At 45.5% G+C, this 21,329-nt stretch overlaps 1 protein-coding gene across 3 annotated transcripts in view; it reads right to left on the bottom strand.

Moving 5' to 3' along the window:
* Positions 1-2,031: 2,031 nt before the first annotated feature.
* The window catches only part of LOC144782012 (ribonuclease Oy-like), a 128,839-nt gene continuing 109,541 nt past the window's right edge, over positions 2,032-21,329 (bottom strand). For 2 of the 3 annotated variants that reach the window (XM_078661120.1, XM_078661121.1), the window contains one exon: positions 2,032-3,093. In XM_078661120.1, coding sequence (XP_078517246.1) covers positions 2,923-3,093 — 171 coding nt within the window. In that variant the 3' untranslated portion in view covers positions 2,032-2,922. The remainder of the gene's footprint in view (positions 3,094-21,329) is intronic. The other variant, XM_078661119.1, reaches the window with a different exon arrangement.

The raw sequence follows: 21,329 nt of genomic DNA, 5'->3' as shown, positions 1-21,329 counted from the left end.
CGCAGGGCAAGCGTCCGTGTGAGGAAAGTCATATCCACACCGATAACACTTGAGTTGACGTTCTTGTTGCTTGTTGGTTCTGCACGAGCTACGACGTCGCTGGCCCACCGATTGATGTTGAGTTTTGGACCTGGATGACCTTGGTTTCACGGGCGAATACGTGCGTGTGTTCCGAGACTGGATCCTGAATGCTTGTTCGCGTTTTTCACTCCGCCCGGCCTCCATTTTCTTAGCTTGTTTCTCGGCCTGGTCATGGACCCGTGTCATCTCTTCAATTTCATCTAGCGAATAACTCTTTTTTAGTAGTCTCCTACGCAGCGACTTGGACTGGCACCCTTCAATGATTCCCAGACGAAGGGCATCTTCTGTCGAGAAAGAGTCAAACTCGCAGTATCGAGCCAACCGTCTAAGGCGTGTGATGAAAACGCACATGGGCTCTTCTTTCTCTTGAGCCGCCAGGTTGAACGTGTATCTTTCGTAATCAATGTTTCTTTTATGCAAAAATTTGCGGTTCAGGGCCTCACACACATCAGCGTAGGATGACACAGTTACCGCAGGTAGTTCCTTTATGATTTGACCAACATCTTTCCCTATCAGATTTCGTAACGCTATCAACTGTTGTCCTGCTTCAGTCACGTGCGACCTTTTCATGAAGTCTTAAAAATCCTCAAGCCACTCTTTCCATCGAAGACCCATGCCTCCTCCTGTTTCAAGGACCAAAGGTTCAGGTGGATGCAGAAATGAAACTCCCAGCACCCCCACGTGACTGGCATTGGCTGGCGCCGGACCCGCTTGAGGTGGTGGTGTTGTAGACATTATGGTGGAGCCGACTTCTTCTGACTATGAAAAGTGACAGAGACGACAGCTCACAACTAGCTCCTACACTGCGTCACACTGTGGTAGCAGGTGTTAGACTAATCACAAAATTGCTCCAAAATTATTCACAAATGTCACTTGATATGCTCACACTACCCAGTTCCAGGTGTCTGCATCTCACACATGTATGAATCGGGTAAAGAACGCTTCTCTTGTTGAAGAACACACTCTGATTTACTTCTGGACACTTTTTTATTTTTTTATTTGCATTTGCCAAGGTTTAATGTTTTTTTTACTTGCATTTGCCAAGGTTTGATGCTTTTTCCATTTGCATTTGCCAAGGTTTGATGCTTTTTATTTGCATTTGCCAAGGTTTGATTCTTTTTCCATTTGCATTTGCCAAGGTTTGATGCTTTCCATTTACATTTGCCAAGGTTTGATGCTTTGATTTCACTTTGCCTGACTCCAAAATGGCAGCCGGGACTTCCTCGAAGGGGATTGGTGCAGGTGCCTGACTTCAAAATGGCCACCGCTGAAATCTCGCGCTTCGAGAGATTAGGCCCTCTTCACACACACCGGAGCTTCCAGACACACCGGGACTCCTCCAGCCACCGGGACAACGAAAAAAAACACTCACCAGGCAGGTGCAGTGTTCCTGGCAGCACGCGACTGGGGTGGGCTCCCAGATCGCGACGACGATCACACGCGACTGGGGTGGGCTCCCAGGTCACGTCGAGCAAGGCACAGCTCCGGGTCTCCCCGCGCCTCAGGACCGACGTCGGGGGGGCTCCAGCACCTCGGTACCTCGTCGGGACAAACGTCGGAGGATGGGCACGCAATGCAGCAGTCGTGGCCACCCTTGTCACCATATGTAGTGTCTATGGAGGACACTGACCACGCAGACACTACAGTAGGTAAAGAGCTCTTTATTTCTGACTTTCTCCTCTGCTACCCACACGTATTCTACCCCCTTCCTGCCCTGGCTCCTCCTCTTCCTGCCCCTCCATCTCACAGACTAGCTGCTGACGGGCAGGTCCTAATGCCCACACATTTCTACTACATTACAGTATTCTATAAAGATGGCTTGTTTCCCTTTATATAAATAGCACAAAGATCATTTGCAACGGTATCATTTGAGATCATGAAAATAAGAGAAGTTAATTGCTTAACCATTAACAAGTTCACAATCTAATTTACTGCTATGGTTTAAATAATAACAGAAACGGAGCATCCTCTGAGTAAAGTTTATTAAACCCACTTTACCTCCAGCATCCTCATTACGACGTTTATCCTTTTTTTTGTTGAAAATTTGTTTATTGAGTTTTGCAGAGTAACACAGGGCATATAGCTTACTGGCATACAAGGATGCAATTCATAGGAGCAGGAACTCCACGAGGGGTCAACTTGTCACAATCAGTCGATGACCATAAATCAAATGAAGAAATAGAAAAATAGAAGAAGAAACAATACAACTCCAGCATCATTGTGCGCCGTCAGTAGGTGCAGTTCAAAGAACAGCAATAATAATGGCCATTACATTCCCTATATGTGGGGTAGGAAGCAAGGGAGGTGGGGAGGGAGGTGGGAGGAGAAAAGAACTAAGAGAAAGGTGTGACCACAAAAAGGAGGGGAGAAGTCACCCCAAACCATTCAAACGCTGAATGTACAACCTTTGCAGAGGTTTCTCAGCTCATGAGCTGCACAGGTTCTGTACATTTTTTTGTTGCAGATTTATATAGCTCGATATCAACTCGAAGGTATTTAAGCGCTTTAAATGAGCACCAGTTATGTTACAAAAGGTCACATTAATTTTTTTGGTAGGCACGGGGGAGATTAAGTGATTTGCCCAGAATCACAGGATGTGGGGTCGACCCAGAGGCTCGAACCTTGGTTTCCCAGCTCCAAAGTTGTAGTCTAGCCATGAGACCACATCCTCTCCCATTTATCCATATCCATATTTTCTGGTGCAATTGGAATATTTTAAATTTTTATGTCAGCAATTGCAATGTAACAGAATTACTTTGCTACCCAATTTTAACCGTTTAAACATTTCACATTATCTTTTCTGTCTTTATCTGCACTTTGTCTTCAGTGGTAGCAGTGAGCTCATGGGCACGGCTCTCGCGGTTTTTCCAGTCTTATGGGGAAGTAATAAATCTCCTTGGTGTTCAAGCAGGGTTTATAGGGAGAGGGGTTCACAGCCGCCTCCTCATCAAGACAGCCACTTGAAAAATTTCTAAACAGCGAGACTTTAACTTGTGTCAGAATCTGTCGGTTCTGCAAGAGAAATAGTTCAAAAGCCATCAGTCAGTGTGAATGTGTTAATGATGGTGCAAAATGCTTCACAATGCATGCTTTATAGTGCCAATTTTAGTAACTCACCCAACCTGCAAATCATAGCATTCTAATAATAAATGAACACACAAGACTCGTATTTGATGGAGAAGATATTTCTGCAGGTTTATTTCATGAAGAAATATGCCAACATGGTGGGTCAACTTACTGGCGATCCAAGGGCAGGCAGCTGTGACTCCCCTAGGCTACCCTGCCCACCTGATGTGCCTAACTGCACCGTGACCAACCCAATCAGTGCTATCCTTTGTTGGGGAGTCTCCCCCTTACATACCGTGGACCACCAGTCCACTCCTTTACTCACACCCTTTTAGGGGTGGAGCGTGTCCAGGCAAGCCCCGGGTTGCTCAGGCTTACAGTCACCCGAAGGACTACCGAGGTGTGGAAAAGTAAATTTTGCCATGTTCTGTGTCCCTACGTGTTCCCCATCTTATGTTATGTGTGCATGATTAATATGCATATGTATCCCCCATGTTCGATTAAAGACGCAATTATAGTTGTGTCCATCTCTAGTATGCCAGTTTTCAGTTCTCGTGAAAGCTACGAGTATTAGGCCTATGTAAAGATACGTTGCCACGTTTCTCAGTGTGCACGTTATTTCATTGAAAAGTCCCCGTTTCTAGGCCTCAAAAGGGCCCGGACACCAGATTCAGCTCCTGTCTCCTGAGCCCTCGCTGAGGAGCGATACAGCCCCCACCTGTATTCCTGACCCTTCACTTACTTCCTGCCTCACAGTGCCCGGCTCGGCCTGGCTCTGCCTGCTAGTCTGCCAAGAGTATGTTATGATTCTAGTTATCAGTCCGGCCCTCCTTCTCTGCATTCCTAAACTACTGAATCGCATCAATAGTTTCCGTCATCGTCTAGCCCTTACGTCTCCATGTAAGAGAAATACTGTATTTATGGTCATTTAATATTCTTCATCACGCACTACATGTAGAATAATGCATGCACCAGTCTTAGAGTCTGTTAGCCTTTACCCCGATAACTTTTGGATTCTATCAACATGTTCTCTAAACATCAGATACTAGATAGTGTTAGGTACATGTCGCCCTGACTCTCCAGACTTCAGTCTCTGCTCCTAGCACAGAGTTCATAGCCCCCAGCTTCTCCTGGTAACACGTCATTGTCAGTTTGCGCGCACCATTAGGTTAGAGGTCCCGGCTCCTTAGGTAGCCCCCTCCATGTTTCCGCCCCATTTATGACATATTCTGTTACGTTTACATCACATGTCTATGTATACGCCTCTTGTTACACCCACTTTCACCCTTATCTTTCGCGACTGCTATTGACCACACCCACTGCTCCGCCTATTGTATGTATTGTAATGCAACTGTTTTAGTATATATGCTTGTGTACTGTTATTAAAGTTAGCGCGCTCATCCCAGATCCAGCCCCGGCAGCTGCCGGGCTCTGCCATCCTATTCCTGTGCAGGTTGTCCTGTTCCTGTCCTTTATGCTGTATTAAACCTGCAAACTCCTACTACCTCGAATCTTGACTCTTATTTATTGAGCTATCTGTTATTGCTATGTCCAGTCAAACCTAGATCCGGTATTATTTATTTATATACCACATAATGGCGCCCGAATAGGGACTTGCCCTTTCCCCACACGCCGGTGAAGCCACGTATGCCCCCTGACCCTCTGCAGCCGTGACGGAACCATACCGGCCACGTGCAGATATTTCTGCTTCAAGTATCCCTCAGGCCCACGGAGGGGACGGAGGTTGCGGTCCAGCATCCAGACCAGGCGGTGGAGGAACGCGGCGAGTCCCGACCAGAGCCCAAGCCGAGAGTCCAAGGTCCGAGGTATCCGGAGGCCCACCCGTAACAGAAGTCCGAAGTTCGTCCGTCCGGCGTCGAAGCAGTCCAGTCCAGTCCGAGGCCTTCCGTTCTTGCTGCCCGGTGAGTACCGTTGCTGGGGTAGTATCTAGACAGGGTCAATTTAATTGTCTCTGGTCCGTGGGGTTTGGTGGTACACAGATCCCAAAACGAAGTGTCCACTTCGGTGGATGCGGGTCCTGACGTGTCTCTTTATGAGACCGGTAAGTTTCGTACTGTTTCAGCAGTGCATCTAGTTTCTGTTCTAGTCAGTTCTGTTCTCGAGAAAATTCATGTATTCTGTTTTCCGTATTCCAGGTAGTATTCTGTCCGAACTGTTATTTTAAATGTTCTTCATGTATTTTAATGTCGTGGTATGAAAGTGGTGTAATTATCGTGTTCATTGTGTATTATATTGTGTCTAGATTACAGTTCAGTCATGCCTTTATTTTCGAAACTACGTCAGTTAAAAACCAGAAAAGGTCTGTTAGAAGCAGCAGTTCCTGTCCCGCCTAGGGACAGTCCAGGTCATTTTATGTATCAGAAGCATGGCATAAGTGCCATATTATATCTAGATTTATGGGTAGAGTATACCAAACAGTTAGAAGAAAAGTATAGATGGCCCGTATCAGGTACGTGGGATGCCGAGTGCATCATGCGAGTAGAAGAAGCATTATGGAAAAAGAAAGCCAGACAGTCACAGAAAGATGCCATCGAGTTATGGCGCAAAGAATCTCATAAAAGAACCGAAAAAGAAATCAGAAAGTCAGAATTAAGTAGAGAATCCTTAGAACAAGCCCAAGAAAGGGAATTAATCGAGATAGGTGAACGAGTTAAAACCGAACAGTTAGACAGACAGAGGAATGCCCTCATTAAGGGTATGTATCCTCTTCTTGCCGAGGGCTTGCCAAAAGCAACCCCAGAGGCATCCAGTAATTTTCCGACACCATTAGTTCCGACCAAGCTACGTCACAAACCGACTGCAGCTGATATTTTCATTTCGTCCTACTTGGACGACACAGTCCCAGAATATGCAAATCCTGTTCCGCCAGTCCCTGTAAATCATGTAATTCCTGCTCCTCCAGACACCGGAGTACCTGCTACGGTACCCCCGGTCCAGCCTACATTACAATTTCCCACTCTGCCAGCACGAAGAGTATCAGTCGACGATTCTAGTTTAGGGGCCGCAGGAGGAGGTCCTCCTGGTACCCCGCCACCACACCAACGTGTAACATTAGTCGAGTTACATGAATGTGCGTTACAGCGTACGCCCAAATATAAGTCCGTTGCAGATATCCGACGAGCTCTTACTGAATGCCGCTATGATCCAGTTGCAGGTGATGATAGTACAGTTATATATTCCATCCGTGTAAGACGGGTGACCGGGTATTTGGACACCCTACCGAATATGAAAGAAGATCTAGACAGAATATATCGTTTCATCCGTACAGGGGATGATCCAGAAAGTATAGACGAAGCCATGTCTCAAAGGAAAGCTGAGATCCAGCTCATGATATTAAAGTTTCTGATTAATTGTTTAATAAGAGAACAAGATTACCCGTCCAAAGATCCGGCCGAAATGAGAATCCTGACAAGGTGGAGTGATAATATAGCCGAGGGTAAACACAGAACTATCAGTAGTATAGAGAGTATGTACAAGAGAATTCGTAAGGAAATAATAAAGTTACACGAACAACGTAAAGCAGCACAAGTAAGCGAGAAAGAGAATGACTCTTCTACTGAAGAGGTAGAGGACGAGAATCCCGCCAGAATAGCGTATGTAGGAAAATCTAGATTTCCAGACCGCCATTTACGCCTAGAACACAAGTCAGTTTTTCATCATCCAGCACCAGAACAAGGTTCTCTAGAACAAGTATTTCAAGCTACCGATCACATTCTGAAATCACGAATCGGTTATAGTGAGTTAAGTACTATGCATGAACAAGAACTAGCCCGATCAGCAGTCCGATGGGCTACTGATTCTACCACTTTTCCAGACGAAATAGTGGCACAAATGTTTCTGAAACTGCCCCCAGCCGAGCAACGAATGGTGGGTATGTATATGATCCAGCACCTCATTACATTGTATGAGGGTCAACATTCTGATCCAGGTCCGTTACACGATGTCCTGAACGAGTTACTCCAGTATAGATGGAAAGGTTTAGGTACCGATTTAATTAGTGTCATTCTAGAACAACGCCACAAATATAGAACGTTCCTGAACCCGCATTTTGTTCATGTTTCACCTCCAGAAAGTAAACCGTTTTACATAGATAGACAGAATCCGTTACGAGAAGTACACCCAGTCAGGACAGCAGATGGTGAAATGCAAAGAGTATTTGTTTACACCCCGATTACAAAGATGGAACTCTTAGAAATGAAGAAATTAATTCCCTGCCATGACAAAGATCCAGCAGGGTTCCACCGAGAATTAAAAGACATGCTCCGTATGGGAGAATATACGTATCCAGATATTATTAAAATGCTAAAGGTCCTGTTGCCCGCAGGGGTATACGAGAAACTCAAGGAAAAAGAATGGGAGGTGGGAGAGAAAAAGATCGATTGGGCAGTTCTAGAAGCTGAAGATAAGATACGAGTACCAGGTACCGGTCTAGGAGAGAAATGTAAAGAATTCCCAGAACTGTTAATACAAGTTTTGCCAAGATTATTAGCCACTAAAAAGGAAGACTGGGATGCAATCTCAGCCTGTAAACAGAAACAAGACGAAGACACTAGTGATTTTTATTCTAGATTTGAGAAATGTTTTATTATAAACAGTGGCTTGAAGACGAGTAGCGAATCATACCCTCATCTTTTTGTTACTAAATTAGTCGAGAATTCAAGTCCACAAGTTAAGAATCGAGTTTTGAAAGTCGAAAGTACATGGCAAGCTAGTACCCCGTCCCAGATGTTACAGATGCTCCAGTACCACCAGAATAGAATCAGAGAAGAGCAAGAACATGAGAGAAAACGTATGAAAGACACGAAAATGAAAGTACTAGTTGCACAATCTGTTCCACAAGACAGTCAGAAGAGGGGTCCGAATCAAGCCAGTCATCCTGCAGCTCCCGTTAAAGGGACATGCAATTATTGTAAACAGCCAGGTCATTTCATAAACGAGTGTGCAGTTCTGAAACACAATATAGCCACCGGTAAAACTAAAGAAAGACCACGTCCGCCGAGACAAGAACAAGTTTCACAGACTTCTCAGCCACAGAATGCACAGCAGACAGTTCCAGCACCGCAGCCTATTGCTGCAACACAGCATGTTACACAGCAGATGTACCAGTATGCACAGACAGAGTATCCAGAGTATCAACAGTACTCATGAAACAGCCTAGAGAGGGAGGTAGGCTTGCCTCTCATCGAAATTCCTGTAGATCAAGAAGGTCCCTATGTTCATAGTCAAGTACTAGGGAAAGACAGAAAGTTTCTGATTTATACAGGGGCAAGTAGGCCGACCATCAGTCACGCCGAAGTTCCAGGGGCTCCGCTCTCAGGCTCTAGAAATGTTTCCCTTGGATTTTCAGGAAAGCCTATTGTAAACGAGATATCTAAGCCAGTTACTCTAGAAGTAGGTCCATTGTCCCGCACTACTGATCTGTTACTTACGAAGTCATGTCCAGAAAATTTGTTAGGTATTAAGACACTGAGAGAATTAGGTGCAGTTATTTGCTGTTCCCCAGAGGGAAAACGACTGTTTCTACGTGACTTCAAGGGTCACTATGTATTACGAGATTTTGATCCAAGATTGTCTAATGTTCCGCAGCATCTATGGGCGCAAGGTCCAACTGATGTTGGCTTTATGCAAATCACACCCCATCGTGTGACTCTCAAACCAGGTATAGTCCTGCCACGAATCAGACAGTACAGATTGCCACCTGAGGCTGTAGCAGCCTTATCCAAAATTATTGACGAGCTCATGGCTCAAGGAGTAGTTGTAGAAACTACCTCCAATGTATGTAATTCTCCGATCATTCCAGTCATGAAACGTACTGATCCAAATGCACCCCCAGTATATCGATTAGTGATTGACCTTCGAGAACTCAATAAATGTATTATTCCCCAGTACCCAGTTGTCCCAGATATCTCTTCCCTATTGACAGCCATTGATTCCGAAGCCTCATTTTTCACAGTCATAGACCTCAAGAACGCGTTTTTCAGTGTCCCCATTCATCCAGACAGCCAGTTTCTTTTCGGATTTTGTTTAAATGGAAGGAGCTATATGTTCACACGAGCTCCTCAAGGTTTCACGGAAAGTCCTAGCATTTACAGTCAAGCACTTAAGAGACAACTAGACAACATTCACATGCCAACAGACACTGCCCTGCTCCAGTATGTCGATGATCTACTGATCACAGCCCGTTCTGAACGTGCTTGCGAGCGAGCATCACTTACAGTCTTGTATTTTCTTGCCGAGATGGGGCACAAGGTGTCCCCTTCGAAGCTTCAATTTTGTGTCCAGCAAGTGATCTACTTAGGCCACTTACTGTCCAAGTGGGGTAGGCAGTTGACACCAGACCGTATCCAGTTAATAGCGAGTCTTCCTCAGCCCAAGACACAGAAGGAGGTACGTGCTTTTATCGGCCTTACTTCTTATTGCAGACAATGGATTCCTCAGTATGCATTTCTAGCTAAACCACTGATACAGTTAACGACACAGGAGGCAGCCGTATCGACTGTCCTCCCTTGGACATCTGAACATACACTTAGTTTCAATGAGTTAAAGAAAGCTTTATGCCAAGCTCCAGTTTTAGCTACACCGAACTACAGTAAGCCTTTTACACTTTTCGTCACAGAACGCGAAGGTACAGCATTATCTGTTCTCACACAAGATCAAGCAGGACAATACAAGCCTTGTGCTTATTTTTCGAGCACATTAGATCCTGTAGCCCAGGCTCTGCCTGCGTGCCTTAAGTCAGTTGCAGCCACAGCACTAGCTATCAGACAAAGTGATTCCATAGTATTAGGACATTCCTTGACAGTACATGTTCCACACTCTGTGGAAGTTCTTTTAAACCGAACACAAACTCAGCACTTGACAATTGCACGTTTAACAGGTTATGAATTGACACTGTTCCAGCCACACATAGAAATCAGACGCTGCAACGTTCTAAATCCTGCTACACTGTTACCGTCAGTTACTTCAAATCCTGTCACACACGACTGTGTGGAAGTAGTTAATGTTATGACTAAGCCAAGACAAGATCTGACAGATATTCCATTACCAGATCCCGACCTGACACTTTATGTGGATGGTTCATGTATGAGAACAAGTACAGGAGAAATAGTAGCCGCGTATGCAGTGACTACTGACACTGAAGTTATAGAAACACACCGTATTGACACCCTGTCTGCTCAAGCAGCAGAGCTAGTTGCTCTGACACAAGCCTGCATACACGCCAAGAACCTGAAAGTTAATGTTTATACAGATTCACGCTACGCATTTGGAGTCGTACACGACTTTGGAGTGCTCTGGCAGGAGAGAGGTTTCATGACTTCTCATGGAACCAAGATTCAGCATGGTCTCCTTATTCAAGCTCTGTTAGATGCCATACATTTACCGACATCTATTGCTATCATGAAATGCAAAGCACATACGAAAGTTACTGACATTATTTCTCAAGGTAATGATCTAGCAGATCGCACAGCCAAGCTTACAGCACTTATACAGACTCCAGACATTCCAGTTAATCCAACACAGACACATACTCCAGCTCCGACTACCTGTATGACAGTTAAGGACCCTACTCAAGATGTCATAGATATCCAGTTACATGCTACTCCCGATGAAATCAAGAAATGGTCCGAACAAGGAGGGGTCCAGACAGATCAGGGATGGATAACAAAGGGTAGAGCCACATGGTTTCTCCCCGACTCTATGGTTCAAGTCAATATCAATACCGCACATAGTCCAGCACATTTAGGAGAAAAAGCTATGTTAGACAGTATCCAGAACATTTGGTTCAACAAGCATTTACGAGCTGCAGCCAAGCAGAAAGTCCGTACCTGTATGATATGTTGCCAGTTCAATCCAGGTAAAAGTGTCCCGGTGGAACAAGGTGGATTTCAGCCCCCTGACCACCCTTTTGAAGTCCTCCAGATGGATTATATTCAGATGGAGCGATGTCGAGGTTTCAAGTATGTCCTTGTAGTTGTATGCGCTTTGTCCAGATGGACAGAGGCATATCCAGTCCCAGATTACACAGCCGCGACCACTGCCAAGCAGTTGGTTCGTGAATTCTTCCCCCGCTACGGACTCCCTAGAGTCGTATATTCTGATAACGGCCAGCCATTCTCATCTGAGCTTATGAAACACATCTCCCTTTTGTTAGGGTACCAGTGGAAGTTCCATTGTGTACGCCATCCTGAAGCAGCCGGTCTCGTAGAGAGACATAATCAGACCCTGAAAATCCGCATTGCCAAAATATGTCAAGAGAAAGGTGTAGACTGGTTAGTAGCTCTGCCAGTCGCTTTGTTTTATATGCGCATGGTCGCACATTCCAGATCAGGTCTGTCCCCGTACGAGGTCGTATTCGGCCGCCCCCCTAATATGTGGGGTACACCTAGACCCCGAAGTATTACCGATGTTTCAAGTAATATGCTGACAGATTACCTAGCTTCCTTGATGTCTGCCCTACACTCTTGTCGTTCCCAGGTTTCTGCCGCATTTCCAGACAATACCGAGGTGGCACCGCATGAGATCGTTCCCGGAAATCTGGTTCTTGTGAGGAACTTTGATCGTTCAAGTCCGCTGGAGCCTCGCTGGAAGGAGCCAAAACAGGTCCTCCTGGCCACCCGTACTGCCGTCAAGCTGGAAGGCAGGAAGGGCTGGGTCCACCTGTCTCACGTGAAAAAGTTTTATGGATTAAAGACTGTTTCTAAGAACATTTCCCAGGACTTGAAAGACTGCCAAAGTACTATTCTTAAGGACTGTCCCGCAAAAGACTATGATACAAATCCCTCCCTGTTAGAGAAAACTCCGCAACAGGAGTATAAGCTAAAATTAAGGTCTAGTAAAATAAGTCAGCCAGTTTGATTGTCTAAGTCCTCCCCTAGGTGAAACGGTTAGACCGGTTTCTGACATGTATAAAATAGACCCCCATAGTGAGAGAGTTAGTCAAAACTCAATCCGATGTATCGTTTTTCTAAGTTTCATATTGTTTTTCAGCCTCATGTTTACCTGCACAAGTTATGCATTTTATTTGTATTTTCCTATTTCTCATGTGAATAAGTTTTCTAATACTACAGTAGAGCACACGTTTAGTGATCTGCCTCCTCATGAACTATCTTATCGTCTTGCTATGCGTAATAATTCCTTTATCCGCATGTTACATTATTCACACCAGACCAGCAATGCCACTAATTGTTGGGTGTGTGGTCGACTCCCCCCTTTCCAGACACCGAAGGGAGTTCTGCCACTCTTTCCTTATCCATTCTCACATAATGGTTCGTGTGGAGCATGGTCCACGTTAACGTCATCCTCAACAGATATGTCTTTTCTTAACAGTACATGTTTTCCAGACAAGCAAGGTCTTCCCCACAGAATAGGGTTAGATCTAGAAAATGAAGTTTATAATTTGGGAAATTATTCTTCGAATTTCATGGTCCTGAATGTTCAGTCTGATACTACTCCAGACTTCCCTGCTATGTCAGTATTACCAGTCAAAGGCGAATTATGTGTCCGAAAGAATGGTTCCGTACATGTAGGACATAGTGATTGTACTACTATTGTCAAGTATAGTGACAGTGGGAAATCTATTTTCAAAGCTTCACGTCATTCTTATTTTGTTTGTGGTCAGACCGCATATGTTCGTCTGCCCCTCGATTGGGAGGGAACCTGTTACATTGCCTTCCTACTGCCACCAGTTTTTCTAGCCCCACCTGACTACCATAGGAATTCCCACCTAGTACATACTAGACACAAGAGAGACCTCCCGATTGTCGATTATCCTGAAACTGCTCTAGAACAATACATAGATATCAATAAAGGTGTATTTCCCTATCTAGGTACTGTCGTAAATAGTAAACTGATACGTAGATTAACCAGAACACTTGAAGCAGTAGTGATTGAGACTACTTCTGCTCTAGGTAACTTAACCGAAGAGCAATCCTTTATGAGAATTGTCGTGCTCCAGAATCGTCTCGTCCTTGACGTCATACTGGCCGATAGGGGCGGGGCATGTAGAGTCATCGGATCTAGTTGCTGCATTTTCATTCCAAATAACGCGCCGTCTGTTTATTCAGCTATAACCAGACTCCATAAAATTGCCCATATGTTACACCAAGATCCAGGCACCTGGACATGGTCCGGTTGGTTCTGGAATATAATTTCCGCCTGGGGATGGAAAGTGTTGTCCTTTCTAGGTATTGCAGTAGCGATCATATTCAGTTGCTGCCTCTGTATACAATGTGGCCCTGCGATTTGTGACATTTGTGCTACCTCTTGTATTCCTAGTCCCAAGTCCCGTTCTAAATCCCGTTCCAAGAAAATTCGAGACGAGCAAATGATACTGTATGAAATGATAGATGGTATCATGAATATTGATGTTTCCTGATGGAAACGTAGTGACAAGGAGGGAATGTGGAAAAGTAAATTTTGCCATGTTCTGTGTCCCTACGTGTTCCCCATCTTATGTTATGTGTGCATGATTAATATGCATATGTATCCCCCATGTTCGATTAAAGACGCAATTATAGTTGTGTCCATCTCTAGTATGCCAGTTTTCAGTTCTCGTGAAAGCTACGAGTATTAGGCCTATGTAAAGATACGTTGCCACGTTTCTCAGTGTGCACGTTATTTCATTGAAAAGTCCCCGTTTCTAGGCCTCAAAAGGGCCCGGACACCAGATTCAGCTCCTGTCTCCTGAGCCCTCGCTGAGGAGCGATACAGCCCCCACCTGTATTCCTGACCCTTCACTTACTTCCTGCCTCACAGTGCCCGGCTCGGCCTGGCTCTGCCTGCTAGTCTGCCAAGAGTATGTTATGATTCTAGTTATCAGTCCGGCCCTCCTTCTCTGCATTCCTAAACTACTGAATCGCATCAATAGTTTCCGTCATCGTCTAGCCCTTACGTCTCCATGTAAGAGAAATACTGTATTTATGGTCATTTAATATTCTTCATCACGCACTACATGTAGAATAATGCATGCACCAGTCTTAGAGTCTGTTAGCCTTTACCCCGATAACTTTTGGATTCTATCAACATGTTCTCTAAACATCAGATACTAGATAGTGTTAGGTACATGTCGCCCTGACTCTCCAGACTTCAGTCTCTGCTCCTAGCACAGAGTTCATAGCCCCCAGCTTCTCCTGGTAACACGTCATTGTCAGTTTGCGCGCACCATTAGGTTAGAGGTCCCGGCTCCTTAGGTAGCCCCCTCCATGTTTCCGCCCCATTTATGACATATTCTGTTACGTTTACATCACATGTCTATGTATACGCCTCTTGTTACACCCACTTTCACCCTTATCTTTCGCGACTGCTATTGACCACACCCACTGCTCCGCCTATTGTATGTATTGTAATGCAACTGTTTTAGTATATATGCTTGTGTACTGTTATTAAAGTTAGCGCGCTCATCCCAGATCCAGCCCCGGCAGCTGCCGGGCTCTGCCATCCTATTCCTGTGCAGGTTGTCCTGTTCCTGTCCTTTATGCTGTATTAAACCTGCAAACTCCTACTACCTCGAATCTTGACTCTTATTTATTGAGCTATCTGTTATTGCTATGTCCAGTCAAACCTAGATCCGGTATTATTTATTTATATACCACAGAGGCACCATCGTTCCTACAAAGTCCTGCCGAAAAAACTCCTGGGATTGTTTGGCATTTTCACCCTTCTTGTGCTCCTGAAGAGGGTATGCCTGTGTACCATTCAGCCTCTGGATCACCATGTAACTCCGCCACAGCTCTGGATGTGACACCCGTCACACCCAGGGCCCCAACCATTTTTTATTTTGTTTTTTAAACGTAGTTTATTGATTTTCATACAAAACAGACATAAATACAGGTGGCCCAGTGGCCTCGATATTACCTTGCCAATGGTAGGATACCCCCCGTCCAAATCTCGTTGTGTGTCATATCCATGTGTCATCTGTAAGGAGTCGATGTCCCCATTATATATCCCAATAAACCCCGTTTGTTATACCCTCAACTCCCTTTTCTAACAACAGTTGTCCCCTCCCTCCTTCCAGTTCTCGTCACTGATGCATGAGCTATAACAATCCCTTATATCGTTTGTGTGCCGGAAAACACTATATCTTAATCCTATCGATGTTCCTGTTATGCTACGGGGCTTCCCCTGTACGGTGTACCACTCCAGCTAGTCCTCTTGTGTCTCATAATCCCGTAATGCCTGTACTAGCGCTTCCCACACTGTCGCTGCTTCCAGTTCTTTATCATTTCCTCGCCTTCGCGCTTGTTGAAATCGCAGTGCACTCTCACTATTCGCCCACTTTACAAACTCATTTCTCCATCTCTTGCTGTTAGGCCCTACTGTCGCTTTCCAATGTCTCGTGATTTCCCGTTTCGCTAATATGAGCCCCATGTCAATTAATTTACTCATTATCTTATTTTTGGATGTGTGGGGGAACCAGTGTAGGACGCTAGTGGCTATATCAAATGTCAACTGTCTCTCTGTTATCTCATTTAGGGTGTCTCCCACTTCCACCCAGTAGGAGCCCATCATTGGGCAAGACCATAGCATATGTTCTAGTTTTACTCCGGCTCGTGTCCACCTGGGACATGCCGCTTCAGCAACTTTAAAATATTTACAGATCTTTCCAGGCGTCAAATACGCTCTGTGAAGGATGTAGAAGTGTACTAGCTGGAATCTTGCATTTCTTGAACTCTTCCACGCTCTCCGTATTATTTGCGTCCAGGCGGTTTCAGGGATTTCTTTCCCTATATCGACCTCCCACTTCCCTTTCAGCGTCTCCAGAGGAGTCAACCCCTCATTAAGCATTCTAGAATAAAGACACGTGACCGCCTTGAAGGTCCCAGCCGCCATCATGATATATTGGCAGGCCATCGTCGTCTTGGGTTCCGTAAGCCCTTCCCGCCAGTGGGCCTGTATTGCCCTCGTCAAAGCTGCATGCAACAGAAATCATCCTCTCTGAAGATCGAATCTATCCTGTAGTGTCTGGTAAGGTAACATGGCCCCATCTTCGTATAGATCACCCAAAACTTGGAGACCTGCTTCCTCCCAGACTTGCAATTGACCCAGGGCCCCCACCATGGCAGGCAACTTTCTTACTTACAACCCGCCGACTCTAGGGAGTTGCCCAGGTCCAACAGAAACAGATCCATGCCCACTTTAGACAGGTGAACTCCATCCTCGTTGACATACCCTGTGGCCTTGGCATGTAAGAGTCCATGTCTGATAAAGCCAAATCCCCTCTGTTCCGTGAACTTGCGCATGGTGCTGTTTAGTCTCCTAAGTGAAATGTCAATGCCTCTCCTGACCTGGCCCTGTGCCAGACCATCCGTGGAGTGATCTCAGACCACCGCAACTCACATTGGCCAATCTGATTACTTATCTCACCCATTGTGGCTTTCATTGAATGTAGCAGTGCCTTTCTACCCATGAACATCAAATCATTGTCCCTAAAGTCTGAGCCGCAGCTTCTTCAGCAAGCTGTGCCATCACATGCCTGGGAACCCCAACCAGAGTACCTCAGTGCGAGAAAACCCATGCTTCCAACTCCTGCTTTCCGCCCTTTGCGCCACCCTAGTAAAGCCTGAGTGGCCGATCACCCACACCTTTGACCCTGGCAAAATAAAGAAATGCAGAGTTGCAAACGCCTTTTAATGGAAAACACAATACACTATTGGATAACAATTACCACGCATAACTAACAAACAGTACCTTGCCCCCGCCCACTCGGTGCGCCGGAAGTGACGCGTGCAACGCGCCGGACCTCAGGGACCACCGGAGGTCTGGCCACTAGACTGGTTTGGGGTGCCTAATGTGGCACTAAGGTGGCCGCCCTCCAAAGGGGCCCACTGCGTGCACCGTGAGCAGCCTCACAACATGTGGATTTGGAAACCACCAACAACCTAGGAAAGATGCAGTTTCACCATGGTGCCTAAACTTTCACCATCTACCCCCTCATATGCCCCAGTGTGACTAGGTGGTCCTATGAAGAAAATGTTTAGCTTTTAGGGATGTTTCTCTGTTACTACCACAACTACTGTCATTGGACTCACTGTCCCAGGGTGCAGATGGGCTCTCATTACCTGGGAAGGCGGGGCTGCTGTGCTGCTACAATAAGAGAAGCCTAAGCAATACGTTCCTGCTGCATGGGTGCATCTGTTTTTACAGAGATTACTGCCATTGACTCACCATCCCAAGATGCAGCTGGGATCTCATCACCTGGAAATGCATGGCTGTTGGCATAATAAGAGCCGGGCGGTATCCGCGTGGGACGTGCCCAGGTGCAGACCGGGCATGACTGCACTCATCTGACCCAAAACGAGGTTGGGATAGGCAATCGCTTTAAACTTAGACACTTTGATCAAGTATTATTGAAAAAAAGAAAATCCATAGCTTCTGTTGGTAAGGATTCTTCCATTTCAAATTTATTTGTGAACTTTCTTACAAATACCATCGGTGCTTTAGACAGGAAATTGGTTCCATGGAAGAACAGTTGTCTACTGTCAGCAAGTCTGTTCCTGATAAAAACATCTAGCAATGCCAAGAGTAAACTGACCGCTCCATTGCTGCCTGGGTCAGCCACCTCAGAGAAAGGGAGAGGGTCTAACTGCAGTCTCTCTGACTGTTGTTGGACAACTGCAGAGTCTGACAGTCAGGATTCCAAAGCAACTTGTAATTGGCTTTTTCCTCCGGAAAAAAAATGGAATGTGCCCAGCGTGGGAAAGAGAAATGAGGGACAAAACCTGCAGCGCTCATAGGAATCCCAATCCCTCCACTGGTGGGAAGGATTGTGGGGTAAGTTAATGAACTTACCTTAATTAGTATTAAGTTGGAATCTCTAGAGGGTCAGTTTATTGGTTTCATGGACCATATTATAAGCCGGCTGGGTTCTATCGAAATTCAAATATCAAAGTTGCACATAAGTGAGGCACATTCTGCTTTCATTATTACATCCGATGTAACAACTTAGGTGTCTTTGGACTGGCTAGATTTTCACAGTCATCATAGCTTGTCTTTTAAGTCCACCCATACACTGTTGACCCAATTTCCACATGTTTTTAATTCAGTCGCATCAGCACCTTTGGTGGAGAATAAATCAAACTCTGTCCCTAAACCTCTCCAAGTTGAGGAATGTCAATAATTACATCTTCCATCAGAAGCAACCCTATTTACAATCATCCTACTGGTTAAACAAGTATTTGCAATGCAATAGGTCTCGCATTAACAAGAGTTTGAGCTATTGGCATTGTAAATGACAATGCCTTTTATTAATGTGTTGATTTTTAAAACAAAAATAAAAGGCATTTAACAATGCCAATAGCTTTAACTCTCGCAAATGCGAGACCTATTGCATTGCAAATGCTTGTTATTTCTTGTGTTTAAGACTGCCAACCGCTATCTTGGACACTTCGTGAAGACTGTAGTGGTTAACTGGATTTCAGGGGTGCTTGTGCCCAATGCTTGTCCTCCGTGCAATTTATATTTCTTATTTCAATGCAGACACCCCTTACTCATCAGAGTACCTTGCTATTAAAGTAAAACATGATTTTGACAAATAAAATATGCTAGACCACAAGAAAAGGTCAAGCAAGAAAAGGTAGCTTAGCAGCTGCTGTAGATGGACTTGATACTCGATAAGAACTTCAGAGTAGGGAACTGTAGACCGGAGGAAGGGAATCCCTCAGGCCAGCCGATGTAGTTCATAGGTGTACACCGTCTTGGCTCCTCTTTACTAAATTCCTGTGTTAAACCCAGCAAGTGAAATATCCTTCTTTACCAAAACTGTCTTCCGCCTTGCCATCGCCCTGATCTCTTCCCTGGAGCCGCATGGCACCATCACGGAAGGCATTGTGCATAGATGCCTAGTGTGACTTCTTACCCATTTTAGACAGGAGTGGGCAGGGCTTTGGAGGGGGAGGGGTGCTGTACCTGATATGTTTTGTTGAGAGTTGAGCCTCCTTGAAAATTCAGAACTGTGCTCTCTGTCTTAGATTGTCATAATGCAAGTGATCATAGAATGTAGAGTTGTGTGTTAACTAATTCAGTTAATGTGCTGGCAGCAGAGGGGTCCCTGCGTGTTCACCCTCAGTCACTGTGATAGGCAAGGCGAGAGCTAGAATAGCGGGTGCCGCCATTATGGCAGTCGCGCCGATCCCCGGGGACGAGGTGGTGGGAGTGGGACTACACCCACCTCTCGTGAGGGGCGCATAGGCGGGGTACAGGGGGAGGGTCCGGTTCACGAGGGCGCCTAAAAAGAGGGTGCGGGGAGCAGAACAGTATCTTGTTTGTTTGCTCCCCGCAGGCACAGCACCCGGGCCACCAGCGGCCCGTAATTTGTTTTCCCCACCCACCATCCCCTAAGGCAAGCATTTTAAGGGTACTCTTAGTCAGAACCATGTAACTCCAGGGGCAGTGACAGCCGGTAGGTAGGCTGTCGGGGTGCGGAGGCCGGGGGAGAGCCACTCTTCCCAGTGGGCCTGTGGCCACCCTCGCACGCGCATGCGCATCAAGGTGCAAGTATGCCGAATTTGGCAGCCCCCGTTTATGGAGTGTAAGGCACAGGGCGTCGGGGGGCCCGGGGGAGAATATCCGTCCGATAAGCTGTACCCCCGGCGCAAGCCTACTCCGGCGGAGTAATTTGTAGTTTACTGGGATATAGAGGCTGCCAGTCATTGACCTTGCCGTAGGTTCTAGAGGGGACACGCAGAAAGTGAATATATGCATTGTTAGATTTACGGTAGGAGTGTCATGTGTATTAGAGTTTAAGGTTAGCCACTTTACATCATCTGTCTAACAATGTATCCGGACTTTCTGCATAATTGTACATAATATGAATAAACAATGTTTAATTTTGTAATAAAATACGGCCGAGGGGTAACTCCCCCTATTCCAAAGAGTAAAAAATTGGTGTGGTCTGATTGATTGCCTTGAAGGAGGGAGGGTGACCCCAGCCGTACAAGTGCTGCAGTTACAAAAGACAAATAGGGGACTCGGCAAGCACCAGACCATAAAGCTCATATGTAGTATTAAACCTTATTCTACTGACCTGACGTTTCTGGTTTCAATCACTACCTTAGAGACACTCTGCCCTCCACCAATCCTCCACCACTGCCTACCCCTCCCAAAAAAAACAAAGGGTCACTGAGGCTGTTGACCATGTCGTGGTGTGTTTTCATACCCTTTAAAGGACATCGGCTGCTTACAATTTCCAAAGACAAGATGGAAATGCACTCTTTTCAGTGGTGTCCAGCGGGTCTTACCTGCCGCCGTGTGATTGCGGTTCCTCACCAGGTGACTGTGTGAAGGGAGCCAAGATCTGTGTGCACACGTGGCACCGTGTGAGTTGGCTGGTCTATACTTTGTCAGTGTTTAATGTGAGCAAGAAAAATGCACAGGGAAAACTGTCCTCCGCCATCTTCCCACGTGTTTCCGAAGTGCGTCATTGTCGAATCACATGTTTCTTAGGATCTTTGTTGATACAGGTGCTTCTTTGAGCTTCAGATTAGATGAAGTGGGCTCAGATGTGACTTTATTTCTGGGCTAATGTTTTTACATATTAGCACGGCAGCTGCAACTACAAAAAAGCTTCACTGAGTGTTTGAAAAATAGCACACGCTGTGTTGCTGGGGATTACATTGGTGCATACATGTTTTACTTCCTGTTTCTTTTTCCACGTAGGGCCCTAGTTCGATTGAGATGTGGCCAACTTTTGTGCCCAACAGCATTAAATTATGACCACAAAAAAAATTAGAATTCGAGCAAAATATGACATTTACTTTAGCTACATATATGCTATTCTTTCTCAAAACAATCTTCAACCATAAATAGCTCGCACTTGACCCCTGCAGTGAAAAACTGCACATGTCTCGGTTATTATGTGAGGGACATTGATTAATTTAAAATGCCTTATCAGCACACTGCAACGAGGAGCTGAAAGAAAACTAAAATGTGTACGTTTTTACGGCTTTGAATTTTTGTCTACATAGATTTTGGTCTCTTTCTACTTGTCAAAGTGCTTGAAAATAAGTCCCACAGGATCAGCCAGTTCATATTTTAGTGTCACTCGAACTGTGATTGGGGGGCTGATCCATTCCTTTTCTTTTCAGTGTATTGTCGTATTTGTGAAGTCGGATCTTTGAAAGAGTCTACACGGTTACAGTACCACGAAGTACAACCAGTGGCTTCCT

The sequence above is a fragment of the Lissotriton helveticus genome, chromosome 9 (genome assembly GCF_964261635.1).
Source record: "Lissotriton helveticus chromosome 9, aLisHel1.1, whole genome shotgun sequence".
NCBI classification, from domain to species: domain Eukaryota; kingdom Metazoa; phylum Chordata; class Amphibia; order Caudata; family Salamandridae; genus Lissotriton; species Lissotriton helveticus.
This window is presented reverse-complemented; position numbering and strand designations above follow the sequence as displayed.